Source organism: Homalodisca vitripennis, chromosome 6 (assembly GCF_021130785.1).
Source record: "Homalodisca vitripennis isolate AUS2020 chromosome 6, UT_GWSS_2.1, whole genome shotgun sequence".
NCBI classification, from domain to species: domain Eukaryota; kingdom Metazoa; phylum Arthropoda; class Insecta; order Hemiptera; family Cicadellidae; genus Homalodisca; species Homalodisca vitripennis.
Window position 1 is genome coordinate 27,326,812 of NC_060212.1, and position 25,689 is coordinate 27,352,500.

A 25,689-nucleotide genomic window follows, 5' to 3' on the forward strand; every position below is an offset into this window, starting at 1 on the left:
TTTATCAATAGAAATACACTAAGATTAAATATTCCCACCAGCGATATTCAAAATGACCGGAAAAATAAGATAACTAATGCAATAAGAGACCAAGATATGTGATTTACTGTGAAGAAGAAATTATGGCATTACCGTATTTATCGATATAGTTGTAAATTTCCCTTTACAGTTTTCATGACCTGAGAAGCAATCAAAGCAGTTATTATTACTCACAAAACAGTGAGTGTCAATAAAATACAGGTTATTGTCTTTCTCCAGGACGCTCCTATTACTATAGCTTTAGTGCAATAAGTCTCTATAAATAAGTAAAGCCAATGTCAATCACATATATATATATATATATTCAATCACGTGTACAGGCGAAGTTGGGGCTAAGAAGCCCTCTCTAACACTTAACCTGGGGACCAACGTCGCTTGATCTGGTTAACTTGCGATAACCGCCGTACCCGCTACACTACGCCATTGGCTGATTCTATGGTGGGTATGAATTATAAAATAAACTCCTAAAATAGAGATTGAGGAAACCTTGCGCTTTAAATGGAAGCACAGGAATGTATTATAGCTTAAGAAGTTACTACATTTATGGATGTTTTTTTTAAGATTTCGAAGGGGGGGGAAAGCTTGATCTGCGATAGGCCCCTTATTATATACGCCCATGTCCACTAAGTACTTAAAAAACATCATGTTGCTTTACGAAACCAACGTGCGTTCTACAAAAACAGGTAACATCATGCGTCTCTGTCCCCAATACTTGGTAACCACTTAATATACAATCATGTATAACTCAATTTTCGTACGAGCGAACTGGATATACTCCGATTTCGGGATTCATATGGATGCAAAACCCACCCTTTGTGTTGAGGCACTAAAAATCCGGTTACTATTGAGTTTAAATCGTCTAGCGTAACTATGCAAAGGGCGTTATCCTAAAAACTATTTCAATACTGGTTTGTAAATTGAAGTGCACAAGTAAGGAATTTCCGAATTCAAGCTAATCGTGTTTATGAGTACTCGGAACGAGAAATTGCTCTAAACAGATGGATGATAATGCCAAAAAATTTGAACTCTCCAAAACGTAAAAGATTAACGTAAACTGACAGATGTTTCAATAAAAAAGTAAATATACGGTCCTATAAATCAATTTAAATTTATTTAATTACCAGTGCATACAGTGTAGATCCACACTATTTACAGCGTTTTTTACACCTTATACAAACCTTATATTAAAGTATATATATATATATATATATATATATATATATATATATATATATATATATATCAGTCAGGTTACTATAAATTGAAATGTGTTTCCAATGAAATAAACTATCAATAACATAACTATTCGCAGTACTCAACAGCAGGTCACGACATAAAGTAGCCACGTCCTGATGTACTTGAAAGGACATACCATAAAAATACAATGGCTACAACAAGTTGCCGCCAATAAAACAGTATTTAATGACCTCTTACTCTTCTAAAGTAGCTATTCTACTTGACACACATCAGGAATATATCTTCGGTGGGTTTTCTTATAATAGTTTTGCTACGAGACTGCGGTATCGGTACATGACAATGTATAACTAATTGACAGGAAGATACATACAGGATGTAACTAAACTCACTAAAAACATTTAGAATGTTGATCCACAGACTAATATGATTTAAAAAAAAATAACGCAAGCAGTTATCTATATAGTTTCATGTCATTTCTATTCGTCTGCGTGTATTTCTCTCAAGTAACAAAAAAAGTTATGAAACTTACATTTGATTCAATTATTTTTGTTGCAGTAGTTAATTAAGAGATTTTTTTACTACCTGATCTCGTAAGGATGGCAAAGATTTGAAATTTGTACCGCTTAATATCGGAAAACATAATAGAATTACAACAATTACATAATAAAAGTTACTAGGTCTTAATACAAACATTTTGACATCAAGGCCATGAATATAACACTCAAACTGCATTTCATGGCTTCATCATCAAACTATTTTACTGCTATCTATTATTTGTTATTGGCATACTTATTTGATAATATATTAATGATTTTACTTTGAATATATTTTGTCTGATTTTTTATCAATCAAAACCATAAAATGGAGTCAAATTGCTGTGTGAGACCTTTAAGTGTTAATATTCCATATAAATGATATGGACTGTCATATGATCCCTTTTAATTCTTTATGAAGTAAATCCATTTATCAGTTTATATAAATCATAAAACTGAGGAATGGAATCAGAAAATAACAAATATATTAATATATCTGTCAATTATCAACATTGTTTACAGCGTGTATTTGAAATATCAGCTTAAAACAAAAATATACAAAATAATGTATATTTGTGTCAGTATTATAAGTTTTTAAACAATCTCATCACTTACACTAAAAGTACAGTTACCATCATGAATGTTACACCTTCAATTTAAACATTGACAAAGACAGGTATTTATTTTATTTCATAACTGGTTGTGGAATGGCACTTTGAATAACCTACATCTGCGCTTTGGATTGCCCCAAGCACAAACAGAATACACAATGCCATGATAATGCGCCTTATGTCTGGTTTCCATTTGTCAAGCAGTTGCTTTGCTGACATGCATTTCATAATTTATAAACGTCAGGTAGATTGCATGGTTTTTACTTGATATTACCAAAACCTTTACTCTAAATTAACTAAAAACCAATTTTAGTCTGAAGTAGAAGTACAGTTGTGAGTACAAGTATTTTATTCAATTAAACCAATAAGTAAATATTACGTTTCTAATTACGGTAAAGTAGGATACAGATTTTAACACGTTGTTTTTTAAACTAAACTAACCTATTAAAATGAATGTTAAATTTAAAGCTGTACATCTAAAAAAAATGTTAGGTATTAAATTGAAAAATTGAAGAATTGAACAAACTTGAAGAAAGTAAACCCTTTTCTTATTCGCAAATAGCGACTGACTGTTTGTTTTATATTTAATTTAACTCAGTCAGCTTTTGTTTTGTTATTATTGCCCGTGGATAGTGGACTTGAAAATACTCCCAAAACAAGAAACAATTGAGATATATTAATCCTGCAATTTCAATTGTAAGAATTTAATATTGTAATTTGTGCTGTTTTGAAATACCGACTTACTCGGTAATGGTTAATCATTAGCAGATATTAATATTTGTTATATTAAATATTTTTCAGTGGTCATTTTAATTCTGACTAAACAAAATTTGTTACTTATATGGATGTTCTAAAAGTTAAAGAATTATGTTAAAGTTAGTGAAATTAGCAGTGATTTTAGTTATTTTTACAAAACAAAAAACATTTTTGTGATAACAATTTCCAGGCTTTTAGCCTTATTAAGATAACGTCATTATTTGTTTTTGTTTGAACAACCAACACAACGTTTATTATTCCTCATGGTTTAAAATCTTCATTACTTGATAAACTCTTGGATGATATGAAATAAATTTTATCTGGAAGAAAAGCAGTATACGTTTAATATCGGGTAAAAATCTAGAACGGAGTGTTCAACTGAGATATTGTAAAAATGAAAACGAAAAATAAATTATACTAAACTAGTAGTTGATGTATAGTGAAGAAATAAAGGCTGTTTATTTAAACTGTTTATTGAAATGCATGATATTATTTAAACATTTCAGGGCCATATTCATTTTAAATCCATATTTATTATATCAGCCCGAGGAAGGAAATACACAGGGCAAGACTTGAAAGTGAAGGAAACTTTTATTGCTATGTAATTACGTGCAGGAACTTACTCGGTCTAATTAATGTAGAGTTATGTAGATGCTACAGGAAATGAAACTGGCAAAAGCCACAAGAGTTTAAGAATAAATGTTAATAGTTAAAAAATATTCATAAACTAGCTAATACCCACGGAATAAAACGAAAACCAAATAAGGAAATCTTTATACTATTCATTACAGGCGTTTTATAATATGTTCTAACAAAAGTACGTGTACATCAGACCTGTAGCATCTGCTGTATAAACAATTTAAATAATACTTATGAAAGATTTATAGGAAAAAATATATGCGAAAATATTTTAGAATTTAATAAGTATAGGTCAAAGTGCAGGTAAATTAAATTATTTGATTTCACAAGAAATGGTCTGCTGATGTATAGTGATGCAGTGAGAAAGCAGGCTTTTCTGGTAGTCTAGTTAGTTAACGTGATTACAATAGGAGTAGTTTGAAGATTAATTTGTTCTTTCTGACCTTGTGATTAGATAGTTAGAGGCCAATCAAAGGCTTGGTTTTTAATTAACTGTTCTACTGGATCGTTGAGGTATGTCAGTATTCATTTTTCTCTTTTTTACCTTAATCCACTCTTTGAATGCCATATCACATTGTCGTAGGAGCTCACCAGTTTTGAGTATCTTTATCCCAAATATTTTTTTCCATAATAATTTAGGAAATAAATGTATAGAACATTGTCTTTATTGTTCAAAATACTACATTTCCCTTTTTTAATAGATATTAACAATATAAAGATATAATTAATCAGTTTATATATCGACTTGGATAGTAGATATTAATATTAAAGAATATTCTCAATAAAATGATCAATCAGACGTCCAAGACGATATAAAATATGTTTTGATTAGTAAGCTCCAAGTGAATATTCAGTAACAGTTTTTACTAAATTTGTTTTAACTATTAAATATTGTCTGGTTTGTCTAAAATAAAATCACAGTTCTAAATCAAAATAATGGGTTTATTTTAAACTAGCAAATTAAAAAAGTTCAATGTTTCAGAATTTCTTTACTCTCTATTTTCAGCAAAGAATTGACAAACCGGTCATTAATATTAAAAAGGTCCTTTGGCAAGAAATAAAAATTTCAGTCAAAATATATAAAAAAATCAGAGCTCTCTTCTGAAATAAAATAATATAGTTTTCAAATAAAAATCAAATGCCACTTGGAAATAACTAAAATAAAAATGTTCACTTCTAACTAAGCTCACTCAAAATTCAAAAATAAAAAATCAAACTTACATCACCCAACAACAATCAATAATTGTTAATTGTTGTCAATAGTTGTATTGTTGCGTAATAATTGTTAGTTATTTTGTAAGTAGTATGTTTTTTTTTCCACTAGTTGTGCCTTAACTTTCAATTCTTTGCAATTCAACGCTCAAAACACTCTCAAACAATTATTAAAGTCTAATTAATTTCCAATTATTAATTCACAATAAAACAGTTCTAATTAAATATTAATAAATTACTAAATTTCCAAAATTCAATCAAAGTTATTAACAAAGTTCAATTTTAATTCACTTTTAAGTTATTTGTAATGCGAATGTTGAGTTTACTTTTTTACTGTAATGTGGTAAATAATGGATTGTTAAGGAATGTTTGTATTCATTTCTCTCATTTTTTACCTTAATCCACTGTATGAATGCGATATAGGATTGTCGTAGGAGCTCAGTAATTTGGAGTATTTTTATCTCAAATATTTCTTTCCATAATAATTTAGGAAATATAATTATAGAACATTGGCTTTGTTTTTATAAATAATACATTTCCCTTTTTATCATAAGTATATATTAAGACTATGGTAGTAAATTTTTAATAAAGCCAATTCTCCGTTTTAATCAGTCATATTAATTATGTTTACAAGATCATCGTTACATATATTGAAAGTATAAATCATTGTTCAATGTGTTCTATGATCTTTTATTACTGCTACAAGCATGCAGTGAAAACTCTCTGAAGCATAATGTTGATAACTCAAAAGATGTCTTAAGTGAGTGAAATGAAAGTTTATCTTTCATTAAAGATTCTACTATGTTTAAGTACTTTATAAAGAAATTAAATGTATGCGTGTGAAATACGTTATGTTTGATATTTTAATTCTTTTATTAAAAAATTAAATCAAAATAATGTTACTTTGTATAAGACTGTTCTAGGAAAAAGAAAAAGATTACATTAAGTGCTTTGCTCTAGTATAAACTTCACACTGACATCAAAATAAGATTTACATAAAGTAATTTACTTTATTATAAAACAGTTTTCTAAATTTGTTTTTTTAATCTCCACTTTTAAGTTTATTTAAAATGTGAATGGATTTTTAAATATGATGGCAAATGTTTATGTACACTACATTTAAATATAGAATACTAGGTTCCTGAACATAAAATCACGACCGGGCGAGAATCCTCCTTCATGTTTACGCTTGAGAAAAAGTTTAACATAAATAGCCCCACCTACTTAACCAATAATCCTATAATGTAAACTAAACTTACCGACCAACCCTATTACCCCAATATCTATCTCTAGGTTTTCGGTAGATTATGTCACTTATGGACATCCATGATGTTGCCCAGAGTTTAGTAACGCGTTGTGTTTTGCATACTTTCAACTAGCAGGTGTACACCAGCCAGATGTTGACACACCTGGGGCACTTAACTATTACTAACAATTTACAGTTTTATTTACAGCTTTTCATTTTCAGACACAAATAATTAATGAAGTATATGTTTTAAGATAGATAAAGAACCGAAAGTATACCTTATGTTTTTTTTAATGAGGTATGTTTTCTTTTTAATATTATACAATTAAAACAAAAACTGATCAATCTCCAACATTTTTCTTTTTTATTTCCACCTGTACAATATTGTATATATTCTTAAGTACTCATCTGAAATTGTGTGTAAAAGGATTTTGTAATTAAAAAAGGTATAACAAAATAACATATTACAAACAATAATATATTTACTTGAAGGTACACAAACTGTCGCAGAAAGTATTTATAGCTAGTAATATAACTGTCACATTGAATCTTTTAAACCTTATATACTATACCATTGGTCTTGTAGATAAAGATCAGTAAATTCAATGTGGAAGAAATAAATAACGACCATGTTTTGTAAAAGACGTGCGAAACCATGAAGTAGCGTTAACGGCGCTGTTTATGTCACAATACATGTCCTGGCTGAGCCACTGCAACCGCTGTTACTTATTAACTTTATGAGAGGCCATACACTAGGGTATCGCTTTGACTTCTCACACAATATCTATCATTATGTAAATTTAAATCAATTCATTATAATACTTAACTGTTCTCTTTATTAAATAAAACATTATTTATTTGTTTTAGGGTTGAAAGAGTTACATAAGAATATAAAGCGAGGAATGAGATGTTTGTATCATTACTTTGGTCTCAGTTACTTTCTTTGACTAATCAACCACATAGAACATACCATAAAAGGACCATAAATACGAGTAAGTAATTAATATTTATAATATATGTAAACGTTGGGTTTTCTAACGAATGAGGTTTGAAAACATATTTTTTAATTTTACGATCGTAGTCCTTGAAATAACTACCTTATATGCAAAACAATTAAGAAAATCAAGGCAGTAAATATTTAATGGTTTTAGTGAAGGTCTTATTTTCTTGTTTACTTCCAATGGCTGAAGATAACAAATAGAATTCTTTCCTGTATGTGTAAGAGTTATCGCTTTAGGAAGTGACATGATTCTGTTATAAAAATATAAAATTCATGATATTATATAAAATATTATAATATCTATTATAGTTTAATTTAAATCTTACATTATACTTATTTTAAAAACATCATTTCACTTAGTCATATAGAAAACTAAGTAAAAAATTACGTGGGCAACACTAGGTAAAAAAATCTAGGAAAATCTAAATTTTATCTGTAAATTCTTAAAACAACATACTGAAATTTATTTGAATCGAAGTCAAAAGATTTTAAATGCGTGTTTGGGGGTAAAAACAATTGTTTAAAAAAAAAATATTGTTAAACATTTTTTTAAGGAGTCCAATAATTATTTTGGGGTAAGGAAAAATTTATTTATGTTAAATCAGATAAGTTAGGAATAACTTCACTGGATATATAATCTGTAGAAATTAAACTTTAAACTTTTATCACTCCACGTGAAACAAAAGGCATTGGAAGTTGGAAAGTTTCAATATTGTATTCAGCCAGAATAACAGTTAAAAAATAAATGCGTTATTTTACAGATTACTTATAATACATAGACTACGGCATCAACATGGTCTTCGTTAAAATACTCGTATTTAAATTAGTTAAAAAAAAATACTTTAATAAAACATAAAAACGTAAAATTGAACAAAAGAATAGTTCTAAAGTGATGGTTTGTAAATAAATAAACATTTAAAATTCTTCAAGCTTTTAATTATACACATATTTTAAAATTCTAACGTCTCTATCTTCACATATTTTTATTTGGGCCCAATTATAAAATTGACTAAATTTCATAATTTATATGTTGATATTTCACGTAGAACGATAGTATAATTTTAAAAACTATTTAGTATTGGAGGAAGATCTTAAAACGCTATGGATTTATAACACAAAACAATATTTTCCAAATACATAATGGATTACACCACATAAAAAAAAAAAAAAAACTGTTTGTCATATTTAATGCTCACGGTCATAATCATGGACTTTGGGTTGTTCACTTGAAATAGTGATCAACACATTTTCATGTATCTAATAACTCACACTAACAAATAATTTAATTTGGGAGGTCAGTTTGAAATATAGGTACTAGGACCGCTTACACAAGAGCGCGTGAAAACATGAAGAGAGATAACGGTGGCGTTTATGGCACAATAGATCTTACCTCTGGAGCCTTCCTCTCACACTCCTCACCGCGGAGCTGCATCGTCTTCTCTTATTAACGTAATAAGCTGGGTGTAGCATGAGATATTTCACGATGGGTTAGTGACCTAGTGCTGTAGTATTACAGACAACAAACTGGTGTTTGCAGATATGAAACGATAAAATGTTGTTTAAGCTATTTTCATACTACCTAAAATTATGAAGAGTTAGGAATCTTCTAAAAGTTATATCGGTTTTAATTTGAAAAATAAATTATTTGATAGTTAAGAGTCAGTATTTTGAAAAAGAGAGCACAATTATTGTAATATACAGAAGGAAGGAGGTGGTATGCTTCTTGTTGTGTTTCGACTTTGGTTCAGTCTCTACAGTCATAGATAGGGCCCGAAGACCACTATGAGGCAACGTTTAAATGTTGAATGAAAGTGATGTCGTTTCATTAATGACAATCACAGTTCAATGGGCGGTACGAGCGTTTTAGACTCGATTTACATAATAATTCCGTCTGGAGCGACCTATCTTCAAAATGTAATGAGATTATTATACTACCATCACGAAAGATACCTACCACAGTATAAATTTCCAAATTTAAATTTCTGAGTTGGTAGCTGAGTAGTTGCAGATTTCAGCAACTCTGCTACGCAGGTGACAGGTTTCATTCACTAGGAAGGTGGAGAGAAAGGCACATAACCTTGTTAAACGAACGATCTCTGCATAACAATAACATCAAACACTGGTCATACATATGTATTTCGGACCAACAATGTAAATGTAATTGAGCACCTTAAATAACAGGCTATTAACCCATTATTGTTATTTAAAATAACACAAAGGTTTATAATTTCAATCTGAAAAGCGTTTCTATTTTTTTATGCAAAAAGACTTCTGTTGGTATTGATTAAGAAAGACAGTTTTGATTATTTCTTTATATACTTTTCATTTCCCATGCCTTTTTTTATGTCCATAAATACGTGTTAAAATTACCAATGTTGCACTTACATGTAGATAATTCACCTGATAAGACAATGAGGACATCTTGGTCTCATGTATTCCTAATTATTGTGTACTACAGATGTCTATGATGTCTAAACGTACACAAAAACAGATTCCAGGAGTCAAATCTGTGAAATCGCTATACTTCTGACAATGTAAAAGCGGAGAGGGAGCTGAACTTAACACATATATCTATATGGTAACAACTATTTTACTTTCAGTAAAACTTAATTTGGTGTGATATCTCAAATTTGACATGACGCAGAGCAAAGAATGGAGATTCAGTTGGTGATGTCAAGGATGAGAACAATCATATGATGGCTTATATGGCCATATATAGAGATCTTCCAAGTTTACCCAGATGTATTTTTTATTCTACATAGATCTTAAAATGAATCACTCACTAAATCTAAAATTTTAAGTCTCCATGATGGCAGATGGGACAATGGCTTAATATTGGTAGAATGTATATACTTTAACTTTGATTTATATTATTAATAGCCACTTCAATGAAAAAAATTAGGAAAGAAATTACAAGGACAGGAATTAGAAGACTATATTACGATTTTCAAACGATTTTTTATCAATGGAAATACACTACGATTTAATATTCCAACCAGGGGTATTCAAAATGACCGGAGAACTTTGATAACTAATGTGGTAAGAGACCAAGATATGTGATTTACTATGAAGAAGAAACTATGGCATTACCATATTTATCGATATAGTTGTAAATTTCCCTTTACAGTTTTCATGACCTTAGAAGCAATCAAAGCAGTTAATATACTTAATAAAAACAGTGAGTGTCAATAAAATATAGGTTATTGTCTTTCTTCAGGACGCTCCTCCAATTACTATAGCTTTTAGTGGAATAAGCTTCTACAAATAAGGTAAAGCCTCATACACCTCATACACCACGTTCTATGGTGGGTATAGATTATAAAGTATCCTCCTGAAAATAGAGACTGAGGGAACTTTGCGCTTTCAGTGTATCCACATAAATGTATTATAGCTTTAAAACGTTACTATACTTATATACGTTATTTAAGATTTCAAAGGGGGGAAAGCTTAATCTGCATTAGGCCCTCATTATATACACCCATGTCCACTCAGTACTTAAACAACATCATGTTGCTTTACGAAACCACGGTTCGTTCGACGGAAACAGACAACAGACGTCTCAGTCCCAAATACTCAGTAACCACTTCGTGTACAGTCCTGCATTTTTTGCGAGCGAACTAGAAAAATACGCCGATTGAATGAATTCATATGAAAGCAAAACCCACACATTATGTTGAGGCAGTAACAACCTGAGTTGTTATTGAGTAGAACTGTCCAGCGTATTAATGTAACGGAGTTGCATCGTAAAAACTATTTCATAAGTGGTTTGTAAATTGACAAGCACAATTAAGGAAAGTCCGAATTCGAGCTAATCGTGTTTATGAGGTCTCGGAAACGAGAAATTGCTCTAACAAAGATGGATGAATAATTGTAAAAATGTTTACTCTCCAAAACGTAAAAAAAATTAACAGAAACTGCCAGCTGTTACACAAAAAGGAAATGTACGTTTTAATAATTTTATTTTTATAATTTTTTTGTTACGCAGTGCATACAGTAAAGATCCACACTATTTACAGGTTTTTTTACACCTTAAATAAAACCTTATTAAAGAATAAATATTTCAGTCAGGATACAATAAATTGAAATGTGTTACAAATGATATAAACTATCAATAACATAACTCTCTGCGGTACTCAACAGCATGGTCAGGACAGGGAGTAGCCACGTACTAATGTACTTGAAAGTACATACCATAAAAATACAATGGCTACAACAAGTTTGCCACCCAATAAAACAGTATTTAATGGCCTCTTACTCTTCTAAAGTAGCTATTCTACTTGACACACATCAGGAATATATCTTTCGGTGGGTTTCCTTATAATATTTTATCTAAGAGAATGCGGTATCGGTACATGGTAATGTATAACTTAATTGACAGGGAGATAAATACAGGATGTAACTAAACTCTCTAAAAAACATTTAAAAATGATGATCCATGGACCAATATTATCTAAAAAAACTAAACGGAAGCAGTTATTTATCTTTCTTCATTTAATTTCGATCTGTTTACGTGTGCTTTTAAAATTATTTCTCTCAAGAAACAAAAGTTATGAAACTTACATTTGATGGAAATTACTTTTATTGCAGTAGTAAATTAAGGTATTTTTTTACTACCTCATCTCGTATAGAATGGCAAAGATTTGAAATTTGTACTGCTTAATACCGGAAAACTTAATAGCATTATTAACAATTACATAATACAAGTTGCTACTCTCTTAATACAAACATTTCGACATGAAGGCCATGAATATAGGACTTAAACTGCATTTCATAGCTTGGACATCAAACTATTTTACTGCTATCTATTATTCTTTATTGGCATACTTATTTAATAATAAATCCATGATTTTACTTTGTATATATTTGGTATGATTTTGTATCAATCAAAAACATAAAATGGAGTCAAATTGGTTGTGTGAGACCTTTAAATGTTAACATTCCGTATAAATATATAAGAACTGTAATATTGATCCCTTTTAATTCTTTATGAAGTAAATCAATTTATCAGTTTATATAAATCATAAAACTGAGGAATGGAATCAGTAAATAACAAATATATTTAGATATCGGTGAATTATTAACATTATTTACAGTGAGTTTTTGAAATATCAGCTTAAAACAAAAATATACAAAAGAATTTATATTTGTGTTAGTATTATAATGATTTACACAATCTCATCACTTACAACTAAAAGTACAGTTACCATCACAAATGTTACACCTTCAATTTAAACGTTGACAAAGACAAGTATTTATTTTGTTTCATAACTGGTTGTGAAATGCACTTTGAATAACCTACATCTGCGCTTTGGATTGCCCCAAGCACAAACAGAATACCCAATGCTATGATAATGCGCCTTATGTCTGGTTTCCATTTGTCAAGCAGTTGCTTTGCTGACTTGCATTTCATAATTTATAAAAGTGAGGTAGATTACATGGTCTTTACTTGATATTACCATAACCTTTACTCTAAATTAACTAAAAAACCAATTTTAGTGTGAAATAGAAGTACAGTGTGAGTACAAGTATTTTATTCAATTGAACCAATAAGGAAATATTACGTTTCTGATTACGGGATAGTAGGATACACATTTTAACACGCTGTTTTTTTTTTACTAAACTATCCTATTAAAATAAAGGTTAAATTTGAAGCTGTACTTCTAAAAATAGTATTAAGTATTAACTTGAAAAATTATAAATTAAATAGTTTTCTTATTCTCAAATAGCAACTGACTGTTTGTTTTATATTTAATTTAACTCAATCAGATTTTGTTTCGTTATTATTGCCCGTGGATAGTGGACTTGAAAATACTCCCAAAACAAGACAAATTTGAGAGATATTAATCCTGCAATTTAAATTGTAAGAATTTAATATTGCAATTTGTGCTGTTTTTAAATACATACTTACTCGGTAAGGGTTATCATTAGCAGATATTAATATTTAGAAAATTAAATATTTTGCAGTGTGCATTTAAGTTCTGACTAAAGAACATTTATTACTTATATGGGTGTTCGAACAGTTACGGAATTATGTGAAAGTTACATTTTTAGTTCGATTTTATTACTTAAGACATTAATTTAATTTTGTTTATTTTATTTGAAGGAAGAAACCCTTTTCTTGAGAAAAAACTTTTACAACAAAGGTAAAAGGATTTTTAAAGTCCAAATTAATGAAAAGCTAAATAATAAACAGATAAGAAAAGTAATTAGAGAAAGTATTCTCTTGTATATCTACCCTAACGAATATAGTTAATACATTTTAAAATAAATAATTAGGTGCAATTAAATTAATCATCAAATTATGTAAAGGGACTTTGTGAAACTTGTGAATTCTCTACAAGGTCCATATTATTTATGTGTTTATGGTTAAGCAAATCAGAGTATAACCTGACTTTTTATAGTTTTTGTACATATAGGAGCATATTTTATTGTAACAACTATATATCCAACGCCACAACTGAGTCTGTTTTTTTTGCCCTGATCAATAAATAATATAGAAGTACGAAGGTCTCGGAAAAATATTTCGCTCAAAACGCGTTTAATTCCGGTTCTTATAATCTATTATCCGTCTAAGATATTTGTAGTGCCATGTTGAGTTTACTTGTTCACTGTAAAGTGGTAAATAATGGATCGTTGAGGCATGTTTGTATTCATTTCTTTATACCTAAATCCGCTGTTTGAATGCCATATCACATTGTCGTACGAGCTCACTAGTTTTGAGTATTTTTATCCCAAATATTTCTTTTCCATAATCGTTTAGGAAATAAAATTATAGAACATTGGCTTTGGTGCTGTTGTTCTAAATAATACATTTCCATTTATTTCATAAATATATATTGAGACTATAAAGATTTAATTAATCAGTTCCTACAAAGTATTTATCTGTTCAAAGATGAAAGATTTAAACTTAAAAAACGGTGCAAACATCTTAAATGAAGCGAATTCATCGTTGCAATCTCTCTCTCTCTGTGTGTGTGTGTGTGTGTGTGTGTGTGTGTGTGTGTGTGTGTGTGTGTGTGTGTGTGTGCGTGTGTGTGTGTGTGTGTGTTGTAAAAATTATGTTTATATCATAAACTTTGTATATATCAACATTATAAATAATTTTTCAATGATACTATGTCCAATGCTGTGTCCCATTATATTATATTTCTGCTACAAGCATGTATCGAAAACACCCTAAAGCAAAATATTAATAACAAAAAATATGTCTTGAAGTAAGTAACATATAGTTATTATCTTCCAACAAGGATTCTTCCATGTGTTACATAATTTAGAACAAAGTTACATCAACTGAAATGCGTTGTGTTTGATACGAGTATGTTAATACTTTTATTAGCAAAGTACATATGGTAATGTGGGGAAATTTCAACAGTTTCAATGTTCCATAAAAAGTGTGGCAACCCTGTTTTGTTTTTCAAGTTACCTGCATTGTCCTTATCCTTATCGAGTAAAAAGCTTATCATAAACACATTAAACCTGGGTGACACTAAAACTGTACTCGATATATTTTCAAGCATTTCAGTTACAAACATTATCCTAAATAAATCTACAAGTGTCTACAGTATAGGACTGTGTAAGGCATGGGTGTAAAGTATACTATGAGAAAATGTTGTAGAGATTTTAACAGCTGAATTTATTTTATATTTTAGAAGTCATCAAGTAAAAAGTAACAAAATATAAAAATACTCTAAATCCTATTTTTATACAATATTCAAGGAACTTTAAAGACGTCACAGGTACAATACATAACAACAAAATCTAAGTACAACTAACTGGTTAGTCGGGTTAGTGTGCTAGCAATCGTTTGCGCCCGTTATGAAGACAAATACGGCTTGATCCCATATAGTACATGTAGAAAATAGCACAATAGGAGAACAATTACACACTTAACTAGAAATAAAGCCAACTGGCTGTAACAAAAAGTATCTAAAACCAGACATTAAATCAACATGAAATACACCTGGGATACTTATGGCTAAATGGTATTAAAATAATTCACTTTCAATACACGAACTAACCTAAGTTTTGATCTAGTTTACCTCATTTTTTAAATAATAGCTTCTTAAAATAGTTTTGATTTTCAAATGCAACGAAATTAAACTGCAGGCAGGAGGCGGGCAGTTTGCACTTAGTGCCTCCTTGCTACCCACCCCCGCCTCCAACTCCTACAACGCCCGACCCGTACTTCTTTCGCCAACTGCGATAACTCCAAATAAATACTCCAACTTTATTTTGTCAACATAGGATTTTGATTTGCGCAATTCAAAATAACAATAAATCTTACTGCTGTAATATGTACACCTAAACTTATACATAAAATAATCCATAAAGTCAACCGTACAATATAAATCACTTTTGTTGCGAACTGAAAAAGAATACGTTCAACTATTCTCCCTCCGAAAGAACATCAAAGCCACCTCCAAAATACAATCTCAAGCAAACCAGTACTATAGATAAGTAAAGCGAGGCAACACTAGAAAAATGTTATAAAAACAGGGCGATCCCAATAAATATCTCTCACGTTTTGATTTCAAGGAATGTACAAATAAACGTACCACAACAGAACGGTAAAGTGTGTACGAGTAGATTTGCTCGTAGAGTTAAACATCGCCTCTCAACATAACAAGGGCAACAACAAACTGTAGCTGCCTGGCCAACATAACCACATAAATACAGCTCCAGGTCAACCAACAACAACACGCACTCAGAACAAGCAAGCACAATAGGTTTGATTGGATTGTATTTTTAATACAATACTCGCTATACTACACTTGCCGTTTAACGGTTTTTGATAGAAACTGCTTAAAATAAAACTAAAAACAATATACGTCTTGAGAACAGTAATTATCGATTTGTACAAATATATTCATCCCTGATTAATAAGCACAGATACAAAGAACGGGTTGAATCGCCTTCATGAAAATCTTCACTACTTACATTCGAACATAATCCGGAAATGAAAAACTTGTCCAAATATTGTCTGTAACTGGTGAGCTATTGTACTGTACGCATAACCCTGAGATGCTAAAGGACAGTTAAGTTAGGAAGTGTTACTCTTCATTCATGGAAACTATGCACATTGAGCACAACGGACTTGTGTGGCACTACACGTGGCTGCTCTCAGAGTATCAAGGCTCGATAGGAACTTTTGTAAATATCACTGATGATTCTAAATGTAACGAAGATTTTGACCTCGGCACTCAGAGAATCACAAAATAATGACTCAGTCTTGTATACATCTAACTATTGTGCCGATAAATTTACTTACACATGACATTACAAGGCATCATTCAAAATTTTGGAGTTAAGAGAACACTGGTATGGATAAATGGATTAAATTCATAAAGAATTAAAAGAAATCATATTACAGTCCTTATATTTTATACGAAATGTTAACACTTAAAGATCTCACATAGCAATTTGAGTCTATTTTATGTTTTTGATTCATACAAAATCAGACCAAACATACCTAAATTAAAATCATGGATATATTATTAAATAAGTATGCCAATAACGAATAATAGATAGCAGTAAAATAGTTTGATGTTCAAGCTATGAAATGCAGTTTAAGTACTATATTCATGGCCTTGTTGTCAAAATGTTTGTATTAAGACGTAGCAACTTTTATTATGTAATTGTTGTAATTCTATTATGTTTTCCGGTATTAAGCGTTACAAATTTCAAATCTTTGCCATTCTTTACGAGATGAGGTAGTAAAAAATTCTTAATTAACTACAGCAATAAAATTAATTGAATGAAATGTAAGTTTCATAACTTTTTTTGTTTCTTGAGGGAAATAATGTAAAAGCACACGCATACAGATCGAAATTAAACGAGAAAGGATATAGATAACTGCTTTCGTTAAGTTTTTTTAGATCATATTGGTCCATGGATCAACATTCTAAATGTTTTTAGAATGTTTAGTTACGTCCTGTATGTATCTTCCTATCAATTAGTTATAGATGACCGATAACGCAGTCTCTTAGATAAACTATTATATGGAAACCCACAGAAGATATATTCCTGATGTGTGTCAAGTAGAATAGCTAGTTTAGAAGAGTAAGAGGCCATTAAATACTTTTTATTGTTGGAAAATTGTTGTATCCATTGCATTTTTATGGTATGTCCTTTCAAGTACATTAGTACGTGGCTACTTTATGTCGTGACCTGCTGTTGAGTACTGCGGATAGTTATGTTATTGATAGTTTATTTCATTGTAACACATTTCAATTTATAGTAACCTGACTGAAATATTTATACTCTAATAAGGTTTTGTGTAAGGTGTAAAAACACTGTAAATAGTGTGCATCTTTACTGTATGCACAGCGTAACAAAAAATTTAAATAAAATTATATGACCATATATTTACTTTTTTATTGAAACAGCTGTCATTTTACGTAAATTGTTTTTACGTTTTGGGGAGTAAAATTTTTTATAATTATCATCCATCCTTGTTAGGGCAATTTCTTGTTCCAAGAGCTCATAGACACGATTAGCTCGAATTCGGAATTTCCTTAATCGTGCATGTCAATTTACAAACCACTTATGAAATAGTTTTACCTCAACATAATGTGTGGGTTTTGCTTCCATATGAATTCTTCAATCAGGGTATTTCCAGTTCGCTCGCAAAAAATGCAGGATTTTACACGAAGTGGTTACCAAGTATTTGGGACTGAGATATCTGTTGTCTGTTTCTATCGAACGAACCGTGGTTTCGTAAATCAACATGATGTTGTGTAAGAACTTAGTGGACATGGGCGTATATAATGAGGGGTCTCATGGAAATCAAGCTTTCCCCCCTTCGAAATCTTAAAAAACTTACATAAATATAGTAAGTTTTTTTACGCTATAATACATTTATGTGCATACATTGAAAGCGCAAATTTCCCTCAATCACTATTTTAGGAGAATATTTTATAATCCATACACCACTATAGAATCAGCTTCAATCACAGAAATAATTTTATATATACGTGACTGACATTGGCGTTACCTTATTTATAGAAGCTTATTGCACTAAAGCTATAGTAATAGGAGCGTCCTGGAGAAAGGCAATAACCTATATTTTATTGATACTCACTGTTTTAGTGGGTATAATAACTGCTTTGATTGCTTCTCAGGTCATGAAAACTGTAAAGGGAAATTTACAACTATATCGATAAATACGGTAATGCCATAATTTATTCTTCACAGTAAATCACATATCTTGGTCTCTTATGACATTAGATATCTTAGTTCTCCGGTCATTATGAATATCGCTGGTTGAAATATTTAATCTTAGTGTATTTCCATTGATAAGAATCGTTCAGTATCGTAAAATAGTCTTCTAATTCCTGTCCTTGTAATTTCTATCCCAATTTTTTCACTGAAGTGGCTATTAATAATATAAATCAAAGTTTAGGTATGGAACTTCTACCAATATGAAGCCAATCTGGCCATCTGGCATCATGGAAACTTTACATTTTAGATTAGTGAGTAATACATATCAAGATCTATGTAGAACAAAAAATACTTCTGGGTAACTTGGAAGATCGCTATATATGGCCAGATAAGCCAACATATGATTGTTCCCATCCTTGACATCACCATCTTAATTTCCATTCTTTGCTCTGCAACTTGTCAAACTTGAGATTTCACAACAAATTAAGTTGTAGTAAAAGTATAAAAGTTGTTGCCATGTAGACGTATGTTCCCTCTCCGCTAGTACATTGTCAGAAGTATAACCATTACACAGACTTGACTCCTGTAATCTGTTTTTATGTACGTTTGAAGAGATCCAAAAATTTCGGTAAAGTTCAAAACAAAGTAGGTCAAAGAAACTATCTTTATCGTTTAGACAGCATAGACATCTTAAGTACACAATAATTGGAATACATGAGAACAAAATGCCCTCGTTGTCTCTACATGTAAGTGCAACGGTAATTTTAACACATATTTATGGACAGAAAAAAAGTCATGGGAAATGAAAGTATAGAAATAATCAAAACTGTCTTTCTTAATCAAATACCAACAGAAGTCTTTTCGAATAAAAAAATATAACGCTTTTCAGACGATATATAACTTTGTGTTATTTTAAATAACAATAATGGGTTAATGTCTGTTATTTAAGGTGCTCAAATTACATTGACATTGTTGGTACAAAATACTTCTGTATGACCAGTGTTTGATACTATTTTTATGGGAAGATCGTTAACAAGGTTATTTGCCTTGCTCTCCACCTCCCTAGGTGACTGAAATCTGTCACCTGCGTAGCAGAGTTGCTGAAATCTGCAACTACTCACTACAACTCAGAAATTCAAATTTGGAAATTTATACATTTTGAGATAGTATGAATAGTCTCATGAAACTTTGAAGATTGGTTACTCCAGACAGAAGGAGTATCTAAAAGCGAGTCTAAAGTTCGTACCGCCCAGTGAATTGTGATTGTCATTAATGAAATGACATCAATTTCCTTCACATTTAACGTTGTCTCATAGTGGTCTTCGACCTATCCATGACTGAAGAGACTAACCAAAGTCGAAACAACAGAAGCACACCTCCATCCTTCTGTATATTACAATAATTGTGCTCCCTTTTTCAAAATACTGACTCTTAACTATCAAATAATTTATTTTTAAAATTAAAGTCGATAGTAGTTTTAGAAGACTCCTAACTCTTTATAATTTAGATAATATAAAAATAGCTTAAACAAAATTTATTGCATTATATCTCGCAAACACCAGTTTGTTGCCTTTAGTAGACTACAGCACTACGTCACTAACGCCATCTTGAAATATGTCATGCTACAGCAGCTTATTACGTTAATAAGAGAAGACGATGCAGCTCCGCGGTGAGGAGTGGGAGAGGAAGGCTCCAGAGGGAAGATCTATTGTGCCACAAACGCCACCGTTATCTCTCTCCTCATGTTTTCACACGCTCTTGTGTAGCGGTCCTAGTACCTATATTTCAAACTGACCTACAAAATTAAATTATTTGTTAGGGTGAAATATTATTTACAGGAAAATGTGTTGATCACTATTTCATGTATCTAATCCCAAAAGTTCGTGATTATAATAATGAGTATCAAATATGGAAAACCCGGTGTTTTATATTTTTTACGTGGTGCAATCGATTTTATATTTGGAAAATATTGCTTTGTGTTATAAATCCATAGCACTTTAAGACAACTTCCCCCAATACAAAATAGTAGAAAATTTTATTATTGCTTACGTGAAATTGCAACATATAAATTATTATGAATTATGGCAATTTTATAATTAGGCCCAAAAATAGAGACGTTACAACTATAAAGTATTTTTATTAGTCCAAGCTTTAATAATTACAATCTTTTATTCATTTACGATACATAGAAATATTCTTTTATGTAATTTTGTATTTCTTGTTAAAGTATATTTTGCAACAAACTTAATTACTAGTATTTTAAGGAAGAGCATGTCAATGCCTAAATCGGTAACGTATAAACAAGCTGTATAATTGTAAATTAAATGTTTATTAAATGAATTTTTGCTTGTTACTAAACACATTTTTCTAACTTTCAATGCATTTTACTTTCCTGGAGTTATAACATTTTAATTTCAAATTTAATTATGTTCAGTTAATTTATTCCTAACGTATAAATTTTTAAACTTTTCCTAGAATTATTTTATTTCAATTTAACTCTATTTTACGCATAGGGGTCGTTCAGAGTTTATAACTGAAGCTACAATTGAGCTAATAATTAACTAAGTGTACACATTCAAAATTCACCTTGTTTTATATGTAAACACTGTTTTATATATCAATTAAACTAAAACATTATTTGCAAACTAACAACAAGGTGTAAGTAAATACGCCACGTTAAGAGTTCGAACGATCTCAGCCATTTTCAGTTAGGAGGGTTATATTTTAACGAATATACTCGGTATAATGTAGCTCTTGGAAGTTTATTTTAGGTGTTTATGCATTAGAATAAGTTTCTCTAATTAGAGTGTGTTAGTATATAGAGGTGTTTTAGAAATTATATATGTAAATGAAAGAAATAACTTCGATCGGGCTAAAACTGCTAGAACTTAGGTAATCATTAGATTTAATTATAATTTTTCTCTGTTTTCTTTGAAAAAGTATTCATATCATCAGCATACTAAATTGAAGACTCTTGGAGCAATTGGAAAAACTTAAAAATTGTAATAAATATAAATAATACATAACATTTCCACTTTATTCCATCAAAGTGAGCATACTAAATGATTTCACTATTCTGAAAAGATGAGTTTATATTTACATATGGTAAAAATAAATCAGTGCAAATTAAAAACATACTCAAAAATTTAACCATGTGGGACGCAATTAGTAGTTTAAAGTTTTTGAAATATAATATCCACGAAATGTAGATTGTAGTCACCCCTCTTAAGGTAGGATGTCACCCAACGGGCGGTGGCCTGCAAATGGTTTATGGTCATACTTGATGCAACAACGCCTTATGAGAATTACGAGTACGCTAAGCACAATATTACGGTTACAATGAAATTTTACTTTGGGATTTTTTATTACAGCAATTTTGGATTTTTATGATGAAATCCGAGTGTATTTCAAAATATAAAATCTTTTCTGAATTTTATAAGTTTTTAAGAACATTTGTTAGTATAATTGACTCAAAATAGGCAAAATTTATATTTTATGATAAATACAGAATTTTCTTTTTAGTAGTATACATATCTATTTATTCTTAAGATGAGAAAACAGAAATTTCTGAAATGTGGTAAATCAGCTTTGTAACTGGACCTGCATGTAAGCAGACTTGAAACCCACCATTATTTTTTATTTGAGTTCAAGCAATCCCAATTACATAAACAAAAGGCAGCCTCACGAAAAAAGAACCGGGGACTTCAAAGATTTCACACTTTTGTATCCCCCAATACCCATTAAAAATATTTACATCCACTCAAAATATGTTTTTTTATTTTGCGTCAATTTTAACTCGAATTTCGGAGATACACGTGTTTTATTTGTAATAGTGTTTGTAAATAGGACAGACCAGTATTTCAATATACGATATTAACTTTACATGATGATAGATATTGTGTGAGAATTCAGGGGGATGGCCTCTTATAAAGTTAATAAGTAACAGAGGTTGCAGTGGCTCAGCCAGGATATGTATTGTGCCATAAACATGGCCGTTAACAGTACTTCATGGTTTCGCACGTCTTTTACAAAACATGGTCGTTATTTATTTCTCTGGCACTGAATTTACTGATCTTTCTCTGCAAGACCAATGGTATAGTATATAAGCTTTAAACGTTTATTGAACATTAAGGGGCGTCCGGGGGCCATATGCTGCGCATGTTAAATTAGTCATTTTAAGGTACACATATCTCTAAAACCTTGCGACGTAACCTACTTAATTTTTTTATTTTTGTTATGTATGTCTTTTAGAGTATTTATGGCACAGGAAATTCTAAAATAACTTTATTTAGGTATTTTAACAAATTTTTCTAAAATTTACTTTTTTTATTCAAATATTTTGACTTTGCAACCATGTAGAATTGGTGTTAGGTTTTAAAACCAAATTTCCTGTGCTGTAAATAAAACCCATGAAAGTTTAAACAAAACAAAACAAAAACTATACTATTACCTCGAATAGTTTGGATGATATTGGTACCGAAGTGTAAAAAAAACAAGTTTTTCGGGAATTCCATTTATTGTAGGCTATAACCCAAACAATAGTGACTCATGTAGCTCAGTGCATTCCTGCTGCATAGGCTGGGTTATCTGGATCCTCCTGCTGCTCATATATATCCTCCAGACGTCTTTTAGCTGCCTCCCGCTTCTGGTGACACTTCTTTTCAATCTCTTCCACCGCCTTTTGCGCCTTCCTTATGCGCATCTTGTCGAATCGCTTCATAACCTCAACAGTTTTTGCATTATACCTACTTTCTTGAGTACTTCACATTTAACGTTTCCTTTGTTGAAACAGGCAATGGCTTCGTAAACACAAACTCAAGGGTCTTTTTTATAACTAAAGTCGATTTTGGAATACGCGACCACACTACACTGTTTAGCGACTCGCTCGGATTTTTGATCTGTCCATGAAGAAATTTCGCCAGCAGCGTGGGGTTAGCTAAGTCCTTGAAAATTTGTTTAACCTGTTCCATTACTACAGGGGCAATGTGGAAGTGTTCATTGTGGTCATAAAGCTTATTTTTTCAATCCAGTTATTCAATCAGCCGAACAGCTCCTAAAAAGAACCAAGCTCTTCAACAACAACAACAACAACAACAACAGCAACAGCAGCAGCAACAAACCAACGTTTATTCTTCTTTAAAATCCAATTCAAGTGGGAATACGAGAGCGCTTTGCAACATCTGTCAAAGAGAGTTTTGTAACAAATACTTTTTAAGAAGACATAAATTAAAGATACACGGTATTGTTGGTCCTGTTTCAAAAGAAGGTTCCAATGCAGATACACAAGAAAGCAACAGTTTAAATAACAATACCTCACAAGAGAAAGTCGATATGCCTACGACGGAAGCAGAAGCTTATAGTGGGTACACAAAACAGTTTATTCCTTCAAATTTTAATATGGATATGAAAGAAGTGTCACAGAACATGGAACTCAGCTTGGAGAAACCTAAAGAGAAACCAGAAAAAGAACCAGAACAAGACATTCAGCTACCCTAGATATCACATATAACTCCAACCTCCATTGAGACCAGCCCTCTTATTCACGTTTCACAAAATGAAGACAATAATAAAGAAAACGCTCTTTCTTCAGTGCGGCTTAAGAAATTTGGTGTCGTTAACGCTGATGCGTTTTGTGACATTTGTTGCAAGGAATATTGCAATAAATATTTCTTAAGAACTCACAAACTCAAAAGCCACGGAATACTTCCAGTGGACGAAAAGAAAGATGAAACGGTTAATGGAACTGGTAATAACATGTCTTGGTATCAGATGCAAACAACTCCACTCAATCTCATCGTTAATGAGGCTTCAGTTAGTAAAGATGCTTCCGAAAAGCTCGGTTTCGAAGTGGAAGGATAAGAATGTGTTTGTAATGTATGTGGCCGATACTTCCAAAGCCAGTTTTTACTGAAAATGCACCAAGCTTATACTCATCCAAATAAGTTTTTACCTAATGAGGCCCTCGCTTTAACCAAACAAAACACCAAACCATTCGATATTACTAAAGGAAAAGATTTTGGTGACATCGATCTTTTACAAAAACAACCGATTGAAAATTATTTACCAGTTGTCAAATCAGAGTATCCTAAAGAGTTCGAGGAGAGTGAAAATAAAACTGTCGTAAATACCGAAAGTCTGCAAAAAATACAAACATTAATATCACGATTGAACAGTTCGAATAACAGTGACAGTTCTACATGTGATGTTTGTGATAAAGACGTCGGCCATGTGTCACTTCTGGAAAACCACATACTAAAGGAGCATGCAGTATTGTTGGAGGAAATGGGAAATATAACTGAAGAAGAAAATTCTAGTTCTCAAAGTTCCTTATTGTCACCAACACACTCTTTCAAGAAAGAATCCCTCACTGCCAGAAAACATTTTCGAAACAATTTTTACTAGAACAACACATGAATGAAGTTCATGGCGAGTCAGATGCTCCTATTAATCCTGAAACCTTGAAAGGATTTTCAGAGTCTAAAGAAATTAACGACTCATTAAAAACATCACCTATACCATTCGCTACGCACTCTTCTGAAGACAGACAAGGTTTACAAACACCAACCAGCAGTTTCTGTGAAATTTGCAAAAAAAGAACTGTGCAATAAATATTTCATGAAAACTCACATGCAGAGAATGCACGGAATCTCAATTGAAAATGGTGCACAGATAGGCGGTGTCGTTTGTGACATTTGCAACAAAGAACTTTGCAGTAAATATTTTTTAAGGGTCCATAAACAGAACTCTCATGGAATTGTGGATGAACTGTTTCTCCCTCAACTTGGCTTGGATTTTGTCAGAAATCAGTCTCCGAATTCGGACCCAGCATTAAAACCGACAGGATCAACAATACCGTGTATCTTTAATTTATGTCTTCTTACAAAGTATTTGTTACAAAACTCTCTTTGACAGATGTTGCAAAGCGCTCTCATATTCCCACTTGAATTGGATTTCAAAGAAGAATAAACGTTGGTTTGTTGCTGCTGCTGCTGTTGTTGTTGTTGTTGTTGAAGAGCTTGGTTCTTTTTAGGAGCTGTTCGGCTGATTGAATAACTGGATTCAAAAAATAAGCTTTTTGAAATATTAATTGTTTGGTATGAAGGAGGACTTTCGTACGTATCACTATTGGTTGAAAAATAATTTGTGAAGGGTAGGCTGGGCATCGGGTCTAGAAGAGTTGGGCCACTCGGGCTCTCTGAATAAATCCCGTGTTTGTTGGCTTTATGAGTTTTCAGGAAGTATTTATTACAGAATTCCTTGTTACACAAATCACAGAAAGCCTCCGGATTGAAAATT

The 25,689-nt window shown here is 31.2% G+C and overlaps 1 protein-coding gene and 1 pseudogene across 1 annotated transcript; both read left to right on the plus strand.

Annotated features, from left to right (window-relative positions):
• The first annotated feature begins 23,188 nt into the window (after window positions 1-23,188).
• LOC124365329 (putative uncharacterized protein DDB_G0282129) lies at window positions 23,189-24,199 on the plus strand. The gene is made up of 2 exons (XM_046821304.1): window positions 23,189-23,196; window positions 23,424-24,199. The coding sequence occupies exons 1-2, from the start codon at window positions 23,189-23,191 to the stop codon at window positions 23,887-23,889; spliced, it is 474 nt and encodes a 157-aa protein (XP_046677260.1). The 3' UTR covers window positions 23,890-24,199.
• Window positions 24,200-24,736: 537 nt separating this feature from the next.
• Window positions 24,737-25,302, plus strand: LOC124365330 (annotated as a pseudogene).
• Window positions 25,303-25,689: the final 387 nt, after the last annotated feature.